This window comes from Varanus komodoensis, unplaced genomic scaffold (assembly GCF_004798865.1).
Source record: "Varanus komodoensis strain SLA01 unplaced genomic scaffold, ASM479886v1 scaffold8, whole genome shotgun sequence".
In the NCBI taxonomy this organism is placed as follows: Eukaryota; Metazoa; Chordata; class Lepidosauria; order Squamata; family Varanidae; genus Varanus; species Varanus komodoensis.
Genome location: NW_025336481.1, coordinates 39,471,379 through 39,493,415, shown reverse-complemented (window position 1 = coordinate 39,493,415; position 22,037 = coordinate 39,471,379). Strand labels below are relative to the sequence as shown.

Below are 22,037 nucleotides of genomic sequence, written 5' to 3'. Positions count from 1 at the left end.
CCTTGCCCGTTCTTGCAGGCCACAGCAAAAGCCCAAATGTATCAACTTCTGGAGCAACTGAAAAATATACTATCCCAGGTCTCTGTTCCTCAAGGGCTTCCCAGAAAAGCATTGTTTAGTACAATAACACAGCTTTTCTGTAGCAGAGAATTGCACACATATTCCTTATGAGTTTCAGTTTTAGGGAACTATTGAGTTCATAGAATTCAAATAATAGTATTTGGTTGCTGGAGGGAAAAATTATTCTGGTTTTTCTCCAAAGCAGCCAAGATCTCCAGAGCCTTTTGATCCACTTGTCCATTGATTTTCTCCAAATCATTTGCAATGTCTTGTCTTCCCTGTACTTCATACTAACTTGTACTGTTGTTCTCTGTTTGCAATACCAATATACTGTAAAATAGAGTAGATGATGTGTAAGAGCTCTAGTGCTTTACACTTCTCAGAGACTAGGAAATGTCATTCTGTGGGTCCGTTGTTCAACCTATGTGATGTTTCTTTCTTTAAGAACACTAAAAACATACTTTTGGAACTCCAGCAGATGTTGGGGCTTGAGAGGTTTGTAATGGAAGGAGATGGTTGTTGGTTTGTTTTGTCTTCACACAGAATTCAGCTTTTTCATCTGCAGACCTTTTACTTCTCAGAATTTTTTTCCTTCCTTATCCTCTGTTTTCCCAGGTCGCCAGTCTTTTTTCATTCCTCTATTAATACAACAGAGAAAGAACTTGGCATTGCCACATAAATAACAGATACAAGAGCAGGGTAAAAAGGGACCCCAGTACCTGAGGAAGGAGTAGCAACTAAGGAAAGTTAATTGCCTGCAGAATTATTCTTTTCACAGACCCAGTTCGCACATAACTATCTACAAGGTTGTTTAAATCATGTGCAGTCAGAAGCCAGCCAATGTGCTGCCTCGTAACCACTTCTGCTGTGTGCGACGTTAGGTAATAACTCAGGAATGCCCCATCTGTGGATTGTGCTTTGTGCATACAGAACTCTGACTTGATGAGGGGGAAACAACCCAGAGTTTTAATCATGCTTTGTTAAAATTCTGGGTTGTTTCACTTTTTGGATTTCATGAAGCACAATCCCAGAATGAGGCATTGCTGGGTTGATTAGCAAAGCAGAAATGACAAGCAGTTGGGAAGCAGTACATTCTCTCCCTTGCACACAGTCCCGATAACCCATAATTTACGGATTGCATGGGCAGTAATTTCTTGGAAACCAGATCACTGTCAACAGCAGTTTTTACCCTGGATGAGGGAAAAGACCTGATGGCTATAAAGGCCCTAAATGAACAGGGAATGGTCCTCTAAGATGCAAGTATGAATGTGATAACAAAGCAGAGTCTGTAACAGACGTGTTTGGCAGAAGAGGCGAAGAGCTGGAGCGCCTTCGATATAAGGACATTGAGCCCTAGATTCAGTATAGAGCTTCCTGTACTGATATGAAATAAATGAGTGAGAACTGAGGCGTCAGATCAAACACAAGTCTTAGTGGGAAGAGGAAATATTTAACAGAGTCTTCCTAATTTGGGTGTAGAGAAAAAAGAAGAGCAGACTGCAGTAATATCACTATGGTGTCATCGGACAAAGGTTTATCTGCTAAATGCAGAAAAGGGCTTCTTTGCAACACTTTTATCTGCAGGTGGGTACCAAATGCCACTACAGCTGGTATTGGCAGCTTCAGGAATTCATGCTTCTTCCTCTCAGCCACTGCCCGTGTCAAGGGTGCTTCTGAGTCTGGTCTTTCCATTGTTCATTGTCTCCTGGGTCTTTATTTCTCCTCTTAAGTATTTGGTACATTTCCCTCTATGGTGTTTCCATTTCAAAGTATCTGTTTTGTGTGTTCTGGAATTTATTACCATTTTATTTTATTTTAATTCAGCATCAGACCTTCCCTCCATACGCCATGAGGCAGTGCAGGCGTGGCTGGATGCAGTCCCAGGAGGTAGTTTTGGTGATGTTCTGTTTACAGCTCACAAATAACCCTGCCCGCCACTGCTGGCGCTGCCACCTCTCTGCGTTTTCAGCGCCCCAGCTGCTGGCCCTCTTTTAACCATTGGGCTACCTCTGCCTTCGTTGCTACTGCATGCAGATTTGGGAAGGGAAGAAGGGAGGGGGCTGCATGTCTCCCTGAGATGGTTTGTTCTTGCATGACTTAATCTCCTCTGAGGCAGGGCAAACACAGAAGCACAGGATTCCTGTGCTGAGTGAACGAATTGTAGCAGAAATCAGTTCTTCCATTTATTACTCTGACAAATAGGGCCAATTTAAACAGGATACTTCCTGCAAGAAAGCCATGCAGGTGCTGTAATGTTTGAAAGGTTCTTGCTTCTCACATTATCCCAGATATTTTCGTCATTGTTGTTCATTTTTCAGCACTTTAGAGTGCAGTCCTGTGCGTGTCAGCTCAGAAGCAAGTGCCACTGAGTACAATGGGATTTACTCCCAAGAAAGTGAGTCTAGGGTTGCACCATTAGAGGGGACTTTCACACTTTCATTCATCCTTGCAAGCATCCTGCCCAGGTTGATACGGAGGCTGAGGATAAGAGGCAGTTGCTCACTTTTAGCTTCATGATCAATTCACAGCAGAAGTGTAATCTGGATTAAGGATTTACATTTCACAGCCACAAGACTATTATCATTCATAGGTATGATGTGTACATGCACAAACTGCGTGTTGTTCCAGGCAACTGGCTGGAAATCTTACAGAAGCTGGATAGGGTGCCACCCTGACTGTGCTTGGGAAGCACTGTGTTTGCAATGGCCCCTGCTTTTGAAGTTCTGAAAATTTCTTCTGTCTATGAAGGATTGGGCAGTGGTAGTTTGGGACATTCTACATTACTGTTAAATGCTTTAGTGATGGGGGAAAAGCCAAGAGCTTCCCTCAGACATACCGAACCAAGTTTCCTGTTGAAATGAAAACCAAGGAAAGATGCCTTGCTGAAACATTACATTAAGGGCACATTTTAGGCCCCTTCCAACACTAGCATTCTATGATTTCATGAATCCTAAGCATACTTAAACCAAAAAACAAAGCAGCACCCTTCAGCACCAGCATTCCCCAGCCAGAATGCTGTAGTATAGGACTTGTTTCTCTCTCTAAACATACTTAGGATTGCCCTTTACATGTTCAGAGTGTTTAAGATTGTTGTAGCTTTAAACAATTGCTGCTGTGGAGGAGTCCTCTTCTGGTGTGCCTGTACAGGAGAGCATTTATCCCTTCTTCCACTGTTATAGTCCTAACAACACTGCTGCTGCAATTTGCCTCCTAAAGGAAGCTGCCATTGGTACTTCCTCTGCATGCCCCTTTGACAAATGGCCCCCAGGGTTTGGGAGGAAGCTGGCTGTGTCAGGATTGGGGCAGAGGAGAAAAGAGTCCATTGTCTCCACCTACTGCAGCCTCTTGGCAGCAGTTGTTTAAAATTATGTTTCGGTTTACTCCTATAATGTATGTAAGATGCCATCCTCTGCGAGTATAGACAGAATGCTAGGAGTTGCAGGCCCTTTTTCTGTCTAAACTTGTACAGGTTTGCGACCTTAATATTGCGTGTAGTTTTACCCAGAGAGTGCATCCAAGCCAGCAATCTTTCAGGTGATCTGTTCATGAGAGGAGCTTGTACAGACTGCTCTACATCCCATTATCTATTCTTCCTCAGTATTCCACTTCTTGCAGGTTCTTTTTCATGCTGAAGAACAAATTTTCCCACTGTTGGTCTGGACAAAAGCATCTCATTTCCTTTCCTCTCCAGCCAATGCTTTTTTCTCTATAAAATAAGTAGAAGAAAAAAATATTTCTCACCAAACGTGGGCCACAGTTTGCTGATTGTTTCTGGCACTTCACAGATCCTAAAACCTTAGAACAATTACCTCACAGTGTCCTTTCTCTGATTTTGTTGAATTTATTAGGATTTATGCAAGCTCTTTATTAAGAAAAAAAAGTATCCCCAATTCTTAGAGGAAATGTATTTGCATTGAAAAGTCCTGAGGATCAGTGAGGGCAAGAAAGCTGATCTAGACATATCCTAAAGTGGGTTCTCTGTGTAATTTTGGATTACAAAACCCACAATCCCAGTCACAATTGTCAGTGTTCAGATTATGGAATTTGTAGTCCAAAATATCTGGAGGGCACCAGTCTGCCTGTCAAGTCAAAAGTGCGCTACAAAAGGGAATGATTACTATAAACATCTTGGAACATGATAGAATTCTAAAGTCTCCAAAAGATGAAGCTTGTTGGCTATTCTGCCTCACCATCAACACATCAGATTCCCTATTAAAGGAACAAATTCTTCTTAAAAGATACTTTTTCTCAGGTGTTGTATGGATCATGAGAGAAGCTCCTTACCTATATTCAAAAGCTGGATTATAATGGAAGCTCTACTTTGCTTTTCTTCCTGCTTTTATTATACAGACTGAGCTCCTGTCACAAGAACAGGGTAGCTATAAGTAGTACACTTAAATTTATACAGTAGAACACTCATCCTTTGAGACTTGACATTTTGAGTTTTGCATGGATGTAGTTAGTGCATTTTAAAACTTTTTGCTTCTGACAGCAGAGCTTACAGAACAGCTGCATATTGCCTTATCCAGTTGGGGCTGCTGACCAACCTGAACAAAATGTTGCCTCTGTTAGTTTCTGGCTACCATAGCGCATAGCTCACAAGTTGCTGTGTGACAGCTTTTATCCCTTTGCACTTCATCTTTAACTGCATATGGTATATAAATGCATATCTGTACAATAACTATGAATAAGTACACACCTATCTTTTCCCACCTCAATATGTGTCTGCACCACTGTGTTGCTAATCTGTGTCTTCAGTTAAATATGTCACCAATGTTGGTGTCTTGATTCTCCATGATATTTACAGGGTATTCATAGGAAAGTTACATGATACCTTAGGCAGTAACAAATGTTCTGTTTTTCAAGAGTGTACCAAGGAGGAAGTATATTTGCAAGGTGTTGCAGCAGTTAAGTATCTGATGCCCCATATTTTTGTCTCTTACATGTTATGTTTCAGCTCTACTTACTCTTGCTTTGGACTATTTAGATCAGCCAAAGCTTGATAACCATTTGCCATAGATAACTGTGCTTTGAAACTGCCCTTAAGTTGCTGTAAAGAGTAAAATGAGTTCAACATAAGGTGACTGTTGTGTAATAGTCTTTCAAAGATGATTTTCTAAGGAGGCACCCAGGCAATTTAAAGGCAACACACTTCTTTTCCACTGCCCGTCATTGGGTACAAAGTACTTTTCAAAACAACGGACTCAGCTGGGGATAATGAGAGTATGTTTATGCAACATCTTGTATGAGCTGAGCTCACATGATCCTTAGAATTATGTGGTGCAACTTATACTCGACTGAACCACTTTCAATATGCACAATCACAGTTTTGCTCCTCTTTTTAAACCCAGTAAGCAAAATTCTTTGTTTTAGTGTAGTCTTTTCCCCAACATACTAGGTTTTTATGTTCAGGGGTGGGAGGAGAGCACACTACATTTAATCTAAGGTGATACAGCAAGGTCTGCATCATGTGATTTTGCTGTTTCTGGAACCCTAGTGTGTCTTCTGAAGACCTGTTTAGAAAGACCTTTCCAAACAGAACACAGTTTCACCTCAGAACTTGAACTTACCTCAGAACATGATCTATCTAATGTCTTTCCTGCCAGCACTTTTTTAATCTGCCTGTCAAATTTCTTCCAGCCTTGTGTGAGGAGAATGACTATGACGATGAGGTTGGCACTGAGCCTGCAGAAGCTTTTGAAGATGGAGACACGGGTGCGGAGTTGGACGATGGTATGGCGTTGTGAATATTTACTGTGTTTTCCAATACTGTTGCAGCTATACAAAGTCCTGCATTGAAAGGATGCAGGGGCAGGTATTTTGCTCAAAGCTCAGCAAATCCAAAACCTATGCTAGCCTTTTCCAACGGGATGCCCTCCAAGTGCATTAATCTACCGTTCCTAGGATTTTTTATCATTGGTCCTGCTGGCTGGTCCTGATGGGAGGTGAAGTTGAAAACATATGCAGGGCTCCATATAGGGGAAGGCAGATGGGCTGCTGCTTTAGTGGTCAGAGGAGTGTAAAAGGAATGGTACAGTAGTTACAACTGTTAAATGTCATTCATATGTGATGAATCCATGCTAAAGAACCTCTGAAAAGGGTTTCAGAGATGGGCAGAGAGAGCCTGTTGTTCCTATTTAACCCATACCCAAGGTTGAGTATAGATTCTCATTGATATGTGGGTTGTTGTGTCTGTGTGAACACAAGTCTAGACACAAGTCAAGTTTTGCTTCCACTTTACAACTGAACAACAGTCCCTTTCCCCTTCCCCCACAACAATTCCCAACCAATCACATTGCCACCATTTCTAGCACCTTCACACATCTCTTGACTCCAGATGATGAAATAAAATCCAATCAGGAAGGCATCATAAACTTGCCCCTGAGATTCTTTGTTTCTTTTTTCCTTTCCTTACATAAATCAATGGGGAACAGATGACATCCCATCTGATGCAGAAGCAGAGTGCCGCCTACATCAAGAAGAGGATAAACAGCTTGAGCTGGAAGACTCTGAAGACCAAGAGGCAGAGACAGCTGCCCCTTCTATTACAACAGAAGGTACTAACTCTTCACCGAAGGGTAATCTGCACTGCGAGTATCTGCTGATTTCTAATGTATCAGTGCCTGATACATTAAACCTTATTATTTATACAATCTGTGGCATCAAAATTATTTTCACCTGATGGTGAGAAGATTACAAGCTCAGTACCAGGTAAGCCTCCCTAGGAAAGTCACTCCATCACAGCAGCACTACAACTGCTAAAATACTTCCCCTGGTTGATGCCTGCATCATCCCTAAAGATGAGGTACTAGCCTTGTTTGCATGTAATGACAACCCATTCATTTTAGAGGCTGTGCAGCACTGGGCCAGCATACTGCCTTCTGTGCACTTCCCATTTTAGTACTAAACCAGCTTTCCTAAGGGGGTCAGAAATGCCTTAACCAAATGCAGCAGGGTGAATCTGGAACTCTGGAGACTGAGGGGCAAATAGTGTAGAGCTTAAACTGGTAGATTAAGTGCTGGCCTATGAACTGGTGCTACATGCAAACCAAGTAATTCTCTTCTTTCATGTAAAGAAAACCATGTTGGCTGCAGCCTTGCAATTCACAAATGCATTTCAAGTTTGCCTAGAATTTTTTCACCCAATGCTTAATGACTGTATGGAATTTGATGCCAGAAGACCTGGAAAATTATCACTAGCTTAGTAATTGACACTTACACAGTTTGAAAGGTAATTAGATTATATGGAAGACAGAGCTATCAATTAGACCTCCTAGAGAAATGGGATCTTGCTTCAGATTCCTGTTTGTGAGCATTTTGTTGGCCAGAGTGGGAAGCAATATGCTGGAGTTTATAGACTTAGGTTAGATCCAGCAGAGTAGTTCTGTTTTTGGGTGCTGAACGTATTCTTTTCAAACCAGTATTGGGCCGCACCATCACCTCCAGAAGCAATGTAATGTTTTGGTCCATAATGCTGCAGTCCTGTGCATGTGTCCTTGAAAGTAAGCTGCACTAAATTCAGTAGAAACTGCTCTAAGTAATATGCATAGGCTCAGGCGACACAAAGCATGATGCTGTGACTGGGAAGAATTGCACTATTAGGTTAGGTACCAGATGAACTATATAGAAAGGAGCAAGCAACAGTCAGTAAACTGCATGCACTTCAAATTATTCTAAGAGGTAATAGCTTTGTTCATCCGATCTCTTTCAGATCTCTGCAAACCTTGTCCACCTGTGGAAACATCATTTGAAGGGCCTGTTCAGCTTTCTCCAACTGATAACCACAATGACAAAGAAAAGGAAGTAAATAAAAATATTATGAGTTTCTTAATAGTCGATATGTGCCCGTTCATGTCCAGCTTTACTAGCAGATAAATCTAATCACAAATCCAAATGGCATACCCAAAGGATATGAAGACAAATTATCATTTTATAGTCTTGCTTTCAGCAGATTAACTCATAATTGAAATATGAAAGTTTGAGAATACTTAATGGGTAAGAGCTGTGAGCTTAGGTGGACTGGGGGGGCGGGGGGGTGGAGGACAAGAGAGCACGGAGGAATGTTGTCCATGGGGTAGCAATGGGTCGGGTGCGACTTTGCTAAACAACAACAATGGGTAAGAGCATATTTCTGTGAAAACAGACTGGATGTTGGTTTGGGATCTTTTCATATTAAAAAACAGTTCCCAATATTCCATCATTCTTTAGATTGACAAACAAATTGATGAGAAATTGATAAATAGCAATTAGGGTTGGGGTGAACGCTGATGGAATCCTTTTCTCCAAGCATTTACAGCCTTCCTTTTGTGCTTGGTCTGGTCTTCCAAAGTGAGTTGAGCCAAGAGGAACTCTGTGAATGCTCACAAACCCCCTGGTTGCACAACCAGCAACCTATTTCCATGTCAGCTGCAACACCTCAAAGGTGGCTGCAGCTGGCACAGAAGGGAAATACTGCTTGTTCTGGCAAGCCACTGGCAGCCTTTTCAGGATCAGTTGCAGCCACTTAAACAGCAGCTGCTCCTGGTGTGCAAGAGGAACAGTGTTAGTGGTGGCAGGGGTGTGTTTTTTCAGCAAACTCCCTATGATCAGCCTTTTCAGTGTCAGATGAGCCTCTCCTGGTGTGTGAGAGGAGCACTGCTTGCACAGCATGTGGGGTTCCATCCTTGGCAGTTGCCCCACAAATGCTGGCTGCGTTCACCAAGACTGTGGATTCTGGGCTGCTGAGCCGAAGGAATCTAATAGGTTCCCATTTCCAGACAGATTCCTCATACATCCCTAATGGTAATACATTTTAAGAAGTGGCATGTCCTGCCCAGGTTTACAATCCAATGAAAGCATGCAAACTTACTTCAAAGAGGATGTATTGGGGAAGTTGTCTATTTGTGAGCAAATATCTTTATATCTGAAAACAACTCTGGAAACATGTGCATAAGAATTTAAAAAACATTTTCTGGGTTTGGTTCCCAACTATTTCAATGTAATATATGCACCATTAGCACCACTGATAACAGCTCAAATTTCCTTCCAGATGCATGATCTAGAGCAAATTTATTTGGTCTTGTGGCTTCCAGATGCTTTAAACTCCTGTCAGTCCTAGCCAGTATGGCAAATGATCAGGGATGCTGGGAATTATAATCTAATATATCTGGGGGGCACCAGGTTGCTTGTCTAAAAGATTTTTTTTTACTTTGTCTTTAAGAAGCTGCTTTCTTTGATCATGCAGTAGGGTAGCTGACTATATTTTGAGATCAATACAAAAAAAAGGGCTGTCTTCCCTTAGCTTTTCCAGTGGATTCCCAATGTAAAAGAATGGTTTCTGGAATCTACTTGATTTGTATCAGTTGTGGCAGATATTCCCACAATGTCATCCCTACAAGTTTGATGTTGAGTAAAGTCCTTCTTGAGAATGAGACATGCATCATCTTAATCTATCCTCTCGTCTGGCATTTTGTGCAAGTTGAACATAATTATTTGATGTGTCTGGCTTAGGTCAGTTCAACACCAGCTGTATGGAGTGATTCATATATTTGGGATTTTTTAAAACTACGGCTGTATGCACTCTCCCATGAATTGGATGCTTAATTTCCAAGTGAATACAGAGGAAGAGTGACAGTCATCAGTGGTATAACTTCCAAGAATTGCACGTTCATTCAAGTGGATAGCGTTGTCATGATGCCTAAATGCCTGAGTATGACTAATAGTCCTTTGTGGTGGTAGTTCCCTTTGCATAGACTTTTCTCAATTTTAAAATTAGCTAGAGCTATTTGCTCTGCAGTGTACCAGTTCTCTGTATATGAGACCATGTGATCTGCACGGCAGAGGCAAAGCTGTGGATCTTCTGCAGCTGGTGGACTGGGTCTGCCTCTTCCCATTGTGTGCTGGATAGCAGTTTCTCTTGGCTTTGGGGAGCTTGTTTCTCTCTTGACTTGTAATCCCCTCATATTGTGCAAATTGCCAGTTTTGGACAAGCCCGCATGCAAAGTTCCTGTCATTTGTGTCTTGTGCCCTAGTAATCAGACTAGGGCAGATCTGCTAGAACCCTGGTACTAGTGGATGGGGTGAGGGAACATTTCCTTACTCAGTTAATACCTCTAAGGTAGTACCACTTCAGAATTAAGAGCATAAAGCACAAGAAGAGGAGAGTAGATTGACTGGGTCAAAACAATGGCTTACCTTCTGCGATGTTCTGTCTCCAGCCGTGATATTTATGTCCACCTGTATATATCTACTACTTGACAAGAACAGCATTGGAAAAGATCCAGTTTCAAGTCCAGCTTTGTTCAACCTGATGCACTCCAGATGCTTTGCAATGCAAGTCCCAACATCTGCAGCCAGCATGGCCAATGGATATGTTGTCTGGGGGCACTGCAGGTTGTAGTCCCAACATGTTTCAGAGATAACAGCCAGGGGAAGTCTGGCTAGCGTTCAAGCTTGAATGATGGCCAGAAAGCATACATTCTGGGCAGCGACATTTTTTCTCTCTCTCTGCCCTGGAGAGGTTAATGCATTCTTCTTCTGTCACATTCGTACAAAGCAATATGGGTTTCCCTCACATGCATAGATGAGAGACTGGAGCCACACCTAAGACCATGCCAACATTACTGCCAAATTAATCAATAAAACTGCAAGTTCAGAAATGGCATGTGTTTTAGGTGCGAGTCCAAATTCAAGACAGGCTATACGGAAGCCTGGTCAGTGTCCCAGATGAATGGAACATGATCCTGAAATAATTTCCCATAATCCTCTGGGCCAAAGGGACATCTCCAGATAAGAACATAAGGAGAGCCCTGCTGAATCAGACCAAGCCTAGTGACCAGCCAGTTGCCTTTGGGAAACCTATAGGCAAGGCATGAGTCCAATAGTAGGCTCCCACCCATGGTATACATAGGTATACTGCCTGTGGTAGGGAGGTGGCATATAGGCATAATGCCTAGGGGCCACAGATAGCATTATTCTATATGGAATTTAAGCCCCCAGAAGTCCCTGCAAGTATAGCCAGTGGTCAAGGAATGCTCAGATTTGAAGTCCAAAGGGCCTAGAGTTCTACTTTCTGCCCACACAGTAGGGTTCTATGGCAAACATGGAAGACCTGTAGGGAGAATAGTTGAACTGGAAATGGCTCCCTGAAAAAGAAGAAGTTGAACCCCATTTTTTATAGGTTATTGAAGGGTGTTTCATTCCATTGCTGATGCCCTGTGGTCATATCTGTTCTTGCAGGACTCAAAGGAACCTCTTGCAGCAGGAGCCTGCAACAAGAAATCTGCAGATTCACAATTTTTCCCTGAGCCATTCCTTCCAGAAGAGGAGAAACAAGACAAGATCCTCAGTGATCAAAAAGTCCAAAGCCCACCTGCATCACTCTCTCCAATACGATCCCAGCCAGTTGCACTGCCTGAGGCCATCACACCAACATCTCCTGTGAAATCACAACCAGCCACACCTGCAATATCACCATCTCCACCTGCTGCGCCCCTGCCTATTTGTTCACAGCCTTTACCTTCTAGTGAGGCATCTGTTCCTTCTCCAGGGGAACCACCAGTGTGTTTTCAACCAGTCCCAGCCTTAACTTCCACTCCCTTGGCTAAACTTGCCCTAAAAAGTCAAGATGGTGAGATGGACAAAGTGGGGAGCTCTACCACAGCAGAAGAAGCTTTGAAAAGGAATAACCTTGTGGAGGAGTTCTGGATGAAGAGTGCTGAAATCCGGAGAAGTTTGGGTCTCACTCCTGTGAACAGAAGCAGAGGGCCAGAGCCAAGCTTTACCATCTCAGCTCTCGAATCCACCCCGCTGAAATCCTACACACCCGAGCAGATTTCAGAAGAGAAAGGCATCCATTTCATCAAACCCCAGCCAGCCCCAAGGAAACCAGTCACACCAAAGCTAGACAATGATCAATTTTCTCTGCTTACACCAAAGTCCCCATCAGAGAGGGAACTGAAAAACTCAAGTGATGTTAAAAGAGACCTGTCCAGTAGTTCTGGACTGGGTCTTCAGGGCAGTTCATCCAACATGAGGACATTGGCCAGCCAGAGTTTCAACACTTCTGATTCCACCATGCTTACCCCTCCCTCCAGCCCTCCACCTCCGCCACCTCAAAATGAAGAGCCAGCAACACTGCGAAGGAAAAGGCACCAGGCAACTTGGCAGAACGAAGCCGAGTCTAAACCAGCTTCTATGCAAACGCCTCACCCACCACCAGCAAACGAACAGACCCGGCCAGCCAGGGAGCCATCCCAGCCTCCTAGAGAGGAGGTAAGGAAGTCGTTTGTGGAGAGTGTAGATGAGATACCATTTGCTGATGATGTAGAGGACACTTACGATGAGAGAACTGAGGATACAAGCCACCATGAAAAATACTACACTCCACCCAGCAGGCCACGGCCAGAGAAGCCTCTTCACTTACATTTGGGTAAACAGAACGGTGGACTGCCATCCATGGAAGGGGGAAGCCAACAAAAAAGAGGTCTGCCCCAAGTCTCTGCAGAAGCCAAGGAGCTGGCCGAGGAAAGAATGAGGGCCCGAGAGAAGTCCATCAAGAGCCAGGCCTTGCGTGATGCCATGGCAAAGCAGCTGTGCAAGATGAAAGATCTGGAGACGGCCAGTACTGCTGCCAGATTGCACAAAGCCTCTACCATGCCCTCAAGCAGCAAGGAGATCTGTTTTGAATCCCCAAAGCATTTGGTTATGAAAGCCAGTGAAGGGCCCACACTGAAACACGAGGCTAGTAGTGAAAGGTTCTTCTCACCCTTTCCAGATGTCAGTGGGCGCGATGGGTCAGTAACATCTTCAGAAGGTTCTGGAGGGAAGAGTAAGAAAAGGACTTCTCTCTTCTCTCCCCGTAAGAACAAAAAGGAGAAGAAGTCCAAGAATGACAGCAAGCTTTCTGATAAATCCAGCAGTGCTGCTGAGGAAGCTACTAAGCCTAAATCACTGTGGAAGTCTGTATTCTCTGGTTATAAGAAAGACAAGAAGAAAAAGACTGATGACAGATCCTGCCCTAGTACACCCTCCAGTGGGGCCACAGTTGATTCAGGGAAACATAAGCCATCTCCGCTGGTTAGAGCATCAGCAGGTATAGTGTCGCTGGCTTGTATTTTGTAGAAACACCTGGAAACTTCAGATTCTCCATGTGTGCAGAATATGGGCACATGCTATGGTTTGCTTGTACAGATATAGTTGACTTGATGCAAGCAGACCCCTGAGGTTTGGGAGGTAATGAAAGAGGAGAAAAGATAAAACTAGCGATATACAGGAATTTTGATTCTGTTCACAAATCATTCCATTTGTAGGTCTAAATATGAATGTGAGCAGAAGTGCTTTTTTCAAGAAATGTTTGTGTTCCTGAACTACCCAGAACCAATGTTGTCATCCTTCTGGTTCCAAGCATTTAAAGACATCTAAGGAAAGCAAGAGGGGAAAAAAGCGATTTCCAAAGACCTGAGAGTGCTACAAGAACCTCCCACTATTGAGAGTGCTACATTTAGCCCAATCCTGTGAAATGATTTGTGTGATTATATGAAGATATTTGGTACTATCTTATTTGGGGGAATTGCAATAACATCTTGGAATCATCCCCTAGTCCAAAGCAGCCATGCACATAACAGAAGTGTAAGGAGCTACCTGGAGAAGTCACTCTGAGGAATCTGAGAATCAGCAGGTTTATACTCCTCCAGTTGCTGATCTCATAGAGCAGCCTTCTCGAACCTGGTGGCTTTTGGAGGCATTGGACCACAACTTTCAGAATTCCCATCAAGCAGGGCAATTGACTGGATTCTGGATGTTGTGGTCCAAACATGTCTGGAAGGCACAAGGTTGGGGAAGGCTGTCATAGAGCAACCCTATGGCAACCTGGGGATGCTTGCAGTTGGCCTATAATTGTCGAAAACAATTTGCTAACTGTTGCAGAGTTGAAGCAGAAATAGTTTGCCAACTAATGGGATTGTTCTGAGAGGAAGATGTTCTTTCTCTAATACAGGGTTTCCAGCCCCCTGTCAGGAACCAGACTGCACAGCAGGAGGTGAGAGGGGGCGAGCGAGTGAAGCTTCATCTGGATTTGCAGCTGCTCCCCATCACCACCTCAGCTCCACCTCAGATCGTCTGGCATTAGATTCTCATAAGAAGCACACAATCTGGATTCCTCACATGCATAGTTTACAGTAGGGTCCGCGCTTGGTAGGGTGGCTGAGGCCGCAGGCCCCTTCTGGCTGAGGCAGCAGCCGTACAACATTCCCTCTCGCTCAGGAGGGTCAAACAAGCGAAAGACACATGGTGTCGCATTTCTCTCTACACAGGAGGTGGGTATCTGATGCCTTCTGGGGTGGCAGTTCAAAGACTCACGTGGCCTCACCTGCCTAGGCAAATGAGAGCAAGACTCCTACTGTAAACTGCACAAACGAGGGATCTAGGCTGCATGCTTTTTTTGCAGATCTAATGCCTGATGATCTGAGGTGGAGCTGATGTGGTCAGTTGTATAATTATTTCATTATATATTACAATGTAATAAAACATAGAAATAAAGTGCCCAATATATGTAGTGTGCTTGAATCATCACAAAACCATCCCCTACACCAGACTGTGGAAAGATGGTCTTCCACAGAACTGTTCCCTGGTGCCAGAAAGTTTGGGGACCGCTGCTCTCACACCTAGAACAGAGCCTGTGGTACTGCTTCCAGCAAGCATTGGCCCAACCTCAGGAAACTCCCTGCCTGTCTTTACTAGAATGCTGAGGGCTCCTCTGGCTTTGCCATCTGATCAGTTTCTCTCTTCTCTCAGATTTGCCATTGCGTCGACACTTGAGCTTCTCTGAAGACTCTGACCTTTCCAATGACGATGTCTTGGAACGCTCTTCACAGAAATCCAAGAGAGAGGTAAGGCAAAGCTAGGTGGGAGAGACTGGCACAGCCCTGCTCTTTCAAAGCCAAAATGGGTTCTGAAAACATAGCACATCGGATGTTATTTGCTTTAATATTTTCTGCTGATTTAACAGGGGTGGGTGGCAACTACAGATCAAGTTCAACCAGTTAGTTTCTCTAACAGGTTAATTCCTTCCACCTTGCTTTTGCATGTGAACGCCATGCTGTCTAGTTGCTATGTGGTTCCTGGCCCAGTGCAATCCTGTGTAAGAGTAGCAGTTGAAAGCCTTTAAAGCAAATACCTTATGCCACTTCTGGACATATTTTCAGATTATATAGCAAAAAAGCAGTGTGCAGTAAGCATTCTTTCATCTTGTATAGCAACTATAGCAGTGGCATCCACACAAGACAGATCACCACATGCTTTCTTTTCACGCATGATGGTCTGTTTTGATGACATTGTGAAAGATACTTTCCAACTTGCTCTTGAAAGAGAGAGCTTGGGATTTTACTTGTGAGTCAGACCATTTGCCTGTTGAGGGGGAGTTTATAGCTCTTCTTTCTAGCTGATGTACTTGTGGGTAAGCATCCTAATGGGCTGCTTTTTCTTGAGATGACAGCATTTGGTTAGAGCAGCAGTCCTGCTAGAGGGCAAAGAAGTAGTTACCGACACAGCAATGAATGTGACTGTCTTTTGAGTTCAGCCATTGAGTTGGATAACACATCTACAGCCTTTCTTTTGAACTGTTCTTTTTATTTTATCCTTTTTGTCCACTTTTTTCATGCTTGCCTTCAGGCTTTTCATGGCAGGTTCCACATTGCCTCTGGGATGCAAATGAAGGAGGAGGTATCTGGGGATGCTGGAAACAATGTCATGGGAAAAGGGCAGTAGTGAGGAGATGGCGGGTTCTGATATGTCATGATGCAGTCACTGTACATGTCTTGGAATTGCCCTAATGTTCACATGATCACTTAGCTTGGATTAATTGCTGTTTCAAACATGATTGGTTCAGACAGATGGCCTAAGTGTTACAGAAGGAAGCCTGTGATAAGCTGCCCTATTTCCTCTCCAAAGAGCAGCTGGAGTGGGACTTGATGGTTCTGCTCTGCGTTTAGCATAATGCAAGTATTCAAGGTCTCTCAATCCTCAGTGAAAAAACATGCTATTCATACAGCATTGAGAATTGCATTGAAAATAAATGCACAATGGGAGAGTGGAAATCATCTGTTCTTGCGTGATTCTTAACTTCTCTCAGTTATGAGTAAGAAGGGTGTAGTTAAGCAATCCATGGACTTAACTATTCCATAGCCAATATCAGATACTGAGCTTGTGAGCATGTAACAAAGGGGCTTCCTTACAACAGAAATCTGGAGAGGCTGGCAGTGACAATGGGGGCTTAGATATGGCGAAGGAGAGAGGGGAAGGGCTGTGGGGTGGAGGGTGGAACAGCCACTCCTCACAGTCACACCTGAGAGAGCCCTCTTTGCTATGCACCATTCCAGCGTGACAATTTCTGTTCCAGTGAGTTGTGGGTGTGGCAGGGAAGGGCAGAGCCATCTAATTTAATTACTAATCTGGAGCAGGAGAGCATGATCTTGTATGTATCTCCTGAACCAATAATTTATTTTCTCTGCTACGTGACTGATCTTGAACCACTTATACACTAAAATTCCACTGTCAGTGTTCTTATTGTAACACCATCTCCCCTCTTCCCCAAAATTGCAAGACTTGCAGGCCTAGTTCAGATGTAAGAATAGCCTGGGAGTTGCCAGTGCCATGCCAGAGCAAGCGGAGTTTGTTGCTTCATGAATACTCACCACTTCCACTTCGTTTCTGCATTAAAAAACAATCCAAGAATATGTGGACCCAGAATGCTGGGCTGTTGAGGGAAAAACAGGCCAGAGTTTTAACCCATGGTTTGTTGTTGGGTTAAGAGTCTGAGATGTTTTCCCCTCAACAATCTAGATTTCTGAAATTGTATAACATGGAGCACAACCCAGAAGTGAGGGAATTCTCAATAATGTGCTACACTGGTTGCATGTAGCAAAGTGGTTGGAGGTAGTGTGCTTGCTTGCTCCTTCATGGCCTCATGGGTTAAACAAGCTGGATTAGTCATTACATGTGAACTAGGTCAAAGTCATATTTGTGATTATCAGAGTCACATTTATGTAATGCTAGAAGCGGCCTCTAAATTGCAACTGTAATTTCCTGTGGATTGTGTGTTCCTAGAATCTGTAGTCTGTGTGCTTACATGCTGCTGTTGTACAATTTTTGAGTCACTTAGTCACGTTGCGTTTTTCTCTATGGCAACTTGCTAAATAATGAGGTTTCAACTAAATTCTCAGACTTTTTCCCATTTTCTGTTCATGACTGTGTTTGCTTCAGGGAAACTGAATGTATTGCACAAATGCTGGAAAGCAGGCACAGAGGCCAGGATTTCATGTCTATTTTTTGCTATTCAATCAACTCCACCTTGCAATTGCATAAAAATATGTTGGACACAATATAATGAACAATTTATCTTCAGGTCATGAAATTCCAGTGCTGGGAAATACATTGCTTTGCATGCTGAGCAAGTATTTTACATGGTTGCAGACAGGGCCTCAGGATTGTCCTCCCTACCTCTTTTTCCCAGGTTACTAGCAAAAGCAGAATCAGCTATGCAGTTCTGAAAAATATTAGGGAAATTGACTGAGTGTGTTTTCCTGCCATGTGCCAGTAAAGCTGGCAAGGGGTGACTTTGGGTGCCCCTGTGGAACACCTCTCCTCATTATATTCTGCAAAGCTGTGTGTCATTCAAGTGGAAGTTTGTGGTCAGAAAAAAGGGCAAGAAATCCACTTCTGTAACTGTTCTTATATATGGGGGGTGGATGTGGAAATCATTTCTAAACCAGAAATGTGAGGCCAGTACATCTGCCTGACATCAATATGCAACTGGAGACATAGGAGTCCAGTTTTTCCCCTTAAGAGCCTCCACTGTTAATAGCCCTCCCATTAAGCAATGCAGCTATTGTCTCCTATGCAACACAACTCACAGCCAACATGCTTTACTGTGCTTCTGTTTAAGTTCTACTTTTTTCTTAAACCAACAACCCAGATTCAGACTAGATACCAGGATAAGTTTCCTCACTGTTAGAGCAAAGAACCAGTCGTCTAGAGGGATTGTGGACTCCCCCACACTAGAGACAATCAAGAAGAAACTAGGGAGTCATTCAAGTGGGATGGTGTGAATTGGTGACCCAGAACAGCAGGGGGTTGGACTCAATGGCCTTCATGGCCCCTTCCAACTCTACTTTTGTATGATTCTATGAAAATTGGTTTAACCTTAACTTGTCCAGTTTGTAAATCCCTTCAAGTTGAAGATCACAAATGAGAGAGAAAAGCTGGGTGTTTTATGAACTCCCTGTAATTGTCAAGGCAACATGGCAGATCACAATATAGTACTGGCGAGTTCTGCTTGGCTTGATGGATCACAAGCTGGTCAGGAATGATCTAGTCCAGTCTTTCCCCAGCCTGGTGTCATTCAGATGTTTTGCATAGGATCTCTCAGCATATGTTGGCTGGAGCTAATAGGAATTTATTATACTGATATCCTTCCTTTTCTCCTACCAGGAGCCCAAGGCCACTTCCACAGTCCCCTCTTCCTCCTGTCCCCATCCTCCCAACACCCTGAACCTAGTTACATTAAGTCAGTGACTGGCCCAAGGTCACCTTGTGAGTTTCATGACCATGTTGAGACTAGAACCTTTCTAAACACTCTAACTTCTATACTGTGGGACCAAAAGATCTGAAGAGCACCAGGTTGAAGAAAGATGGTCCAATGATTGCCCTCAAGCACGTTTGTTCATGTCTCAAATATTTAGAACTATATAGATTTGAGAAATTGTCTAGAGTTTCCAGGATGAGCAACTTCTTGGATTGTAACTGGCACAAGAACTCTTCTAGGAACTACTTTTTTAAAGCAATGAGTTTCTATTGTGTGTTTCTGGTTTCTGCAGAATTCATTCCCTATGTGGTTTCATGGTACATTTCAAGCAGCCTTTGTGTTTATTACTGTGCATTTTGTTTTCATTGTTTTAACATTCAACTGATGTTGCTCCATTTTATGTTTTTTTATTTTTGCCTTTGCTATTCCTTTCCCTTGCTGCCCCCTTTAAAGTCGATTTACGTCCCACACGCCTTGGCATTCAAGAGATCATACGCATCAAAGGTAGTGTCTCCATTCTCATTGACTGGCCATGGTTGCATGCATTCCTGTTATTAAAATGCCAGAACTGTAGTCTGTGCCCCTTCACCCTGCCTTCCTTCATACTAACATTACCTTGGCTGTGCATGTATGAAATAGTTAACAGAGATGGGTAACTATCATCTTCAAGTCTTAAACCATCATTTACACTTGAAATGTATGCAATATATGCCTCAAGGAACTAGCAATAAGAAATGTTAATCTTTTGGAAGAAAGCAAGGTGGACATTTTGCTGAATGAATTGTGTATTTACATTACACTTACAAGTTGACTGGAATAAAAATATAAATACATACTGTGTATTTTATCAAGGAATTCAGTTTCACCCATTTCATGCTCACAGCAGTCGAAAGAGGCAGGTTAGACTGTGAGAGAATGACTGGCCAGTGTTAATCAGTGAGGTGGGCAGGTTTTGAGTTCTGTAAGCTCTACAGAACACAGTGGCCTTGGTCATCGCAATAGGTAGTAGTCATCCACTGTCTGTATCATCAATATGTAACAAAAAAATAAGCATAGCTGGAAGGCACAAAATACAGTTCATTAAAAAAATCTGTGAACAGCTGACTTCATACAGTTTTGCAAATCATTCATTTAATTCTGAATTGTTGATTAAAATTGCATTCCAAAGAATATACTGTTTAAGGAGCATCACAATATCACCTCAATGATCTTTCTTTCTGGATGTATCCACACCACAGGTTTAACGGTTTAATAACAGTTGATCTCCATAGGGAACTCAGAGGACTTGTGTTCTGTGAGTGTATCTAAAGTCTCATTTCACCTGACTGCCGATCCCAAAATTAGGGGTGGGTGGGAGATAACAACCGAACCAGTATAAAACCAACATCGGTTTGCTACGTGAATATGCCTTTCTGTCTCTGCTTTGCTTCTCATGTACCATTTTGTATGTGAAAACCTACATGTTCATGAAGGTTTGAGTTTTGTAATGTGAAAGTTGTCATCCACATGTATGCTTCCATTCAAGATGCATGCATTGGAAAAAAATAATTCAGGCATTCTCATGTTGATGAATGCATATCCATCTATGGACGTATGGATTTTGACATATAAAGTGCAACATGAGATCACATGGTTACAGGTTTGATAAGTTTTAAAGAAAAGAAAACTTAAGAAAAAGGCAATTAATTTATTATGTTTTCTCAGGGCAAACTCATATATTTTCTAGGGAAGTACTGATATAAAGTACCAGTGCAACTTGATCTCAAGATAATGTGGTAGATACAGGCTTAAAGAGACATTGAAATGATTTCCTGTGGTGTGGCATCTTTGTAACACTAATAAATTCTACTGGTGACTGTAATGGTATCCTTTTCTTCCTCCCTCTAATTGTTCGGGGTTTCAGCCAAACTGATCTACCTCAATTGATTTTTTAAATAATGCAAAGGTAATGGGGGTGTTTATAAATAAACTTGAGCTGCTTGCGTCAATGGAGACAAAGAGAAAATTATATAAAACACATAACACGCACACCTAGTTTCAGCATAGGCTCTTAACTCCTCAGCCCCAAAAGTACCTAAGGAGGTCACATGTATCTCTTGCTATGTACATTCAAAAAATGATCCCATACGTATTTAGAAAGAGAGAAGGTATACAATCCCCAGCATGCCCCAGACAGCTGTGGCTAGCTGAAGCATGCTAGGAATTTTAGACCTGTTTCTGTCTAAACATGGATTGGATTGTGTTGTTGATAATTCTGACAAGATGTTTAAAAGACACTGGAGCATGTGTCCAAAAAGTCATAAGGTTCCTCATTCGTATCACAGAATTGCAGTCACACTACATAATCAGCAAGCCCCTGTGATGCATCTGCTGCTGATCTATGGAGGAGAAGCTTAATGGCGACTAGTCTTGATGGCTATGTGCTACCTATAGTATCAGAGGCGGGATGGGCTAGTATACAAGTTGCTAGGGAGCTTGGGCAGGAAGGAGCTGTTCCATTCATCCTGCTTGAAAGAGCCTGTGGGCACCTGGTTTGCAATGGAAATGCTGGACTAGATGAATCATTGGTCTAATCCAACATGACTTTTCTTATGCACTTTACTATTTATGGCTGTTGTTAGACATTATCAATCACATGCCCAGTTAAAAACATCTCTTGGAATGATTACATGTCAGACAAAAGTATTTGCGCACAACCATCCCGTTAGCATCCTAGTTGTGTATGCAATGAAAGTTGACCATTCTTAAAATATGGGTATATTTGGGTATATAACCACTTTACCAGTTGCTCTCCTCACTGGATTAAATTGAAGTGTTCATCTACCACCAGATAAATCAAAAAGTCCCACAGATGATGTTTCCTCTCTCATTATGCTGAGAGTGGAAATTTAGTGGTTCAAGGGGTAGATTTTGAGTGAGAAAGTCATGATATTCAGGGGCAATGCCTGTATTTAGAACAAGTAACACCAAGAGGAATGCAGCCACAATTTGAAGCTCTGCATAAAATCACTGCTTTGCACTTGAATCACACCTCTTTTTTTCCTCATCTCCGTCTTTCACCAAACCCCATCTGCTGTGCTGCTAGCACCTCTATGTGCAGCCAACTTGCTTGTTGAGCCGGAAGTCCAGCAAGTGCCACAAGACTCAAAGAACGATCACTGTCAGCTCCAAGCCGTTGGGGCTGACAATTTGCAGTACAAGACTGTAACACATTCTCCTTTTTGTTACTACAGAAGGCATACACAGAGGATGAGCTCAACGCCAAACTGACCCGGAGGGTACAGAAAGCTGCCCGTCGCCAAGCCAAGCAAGAGGAGCTGAAGAGGTTACACAGGGCCCAGGTACAGTCAAAATTTTTCCTCACTTTTCCAGAAGTATTTTTCATGAGTCCATAAGAAGATAGTAATTTCATGCTCAT

General features: G+C 42.9%; 1 protein-coding gene across 25 annotated transcripts in view; it reads left to right on the top strand.

Annotated features, from left to right (window-relative positions):
• Positions 1–22,037, top strand: part of MICAL3 (microtubule associated monooxygenase, calponin and LIM domain containing 3) — a 190,581-nt gene that overhangs the window by 140,550 nt on the left and 27,994 nt on the right. For 21 of the 25 annotated variants that reach the window (XM_044454993.1, XM_044455003.1, XM_044454996.1 and 18 more), the window contains 8 exons: positions 1,885–1,947; positions 5,701–5,793; positions 6,495–6,617; positions 7,772–7,863; positions 11,278–13,132; positions 14,833–14,927; positions 19,073–19,123; positions 21,853–21,960. In XM_044454993.1, the coding sequence (XP_044310928.1) occupies positions 1,885–1,947; positions 5,701–5,793; positions 6,495–6,617; positions 7,772–7,863; positions 11,278–13,132; positions 14,833–14,927; positions 19,073–19,123; positions 21,853–21,960 (2,480 nt within the window). The remainder of the gene's footprint in view (positions 1–1,884; positions 1,948–5,700; positions 5,794–6,494; positions 6,618–7,771; positions 7,864–11,277; positions 13,133–14,832; positions 14,928–19,072; positions 19,124–21,852; positions 21,961–22,037) is intronic. The other 4 variants (XM_044454998.1, XM_044455012.1, XM_044455018.1 and 1 more) reach the window with 2 other exon arrangements.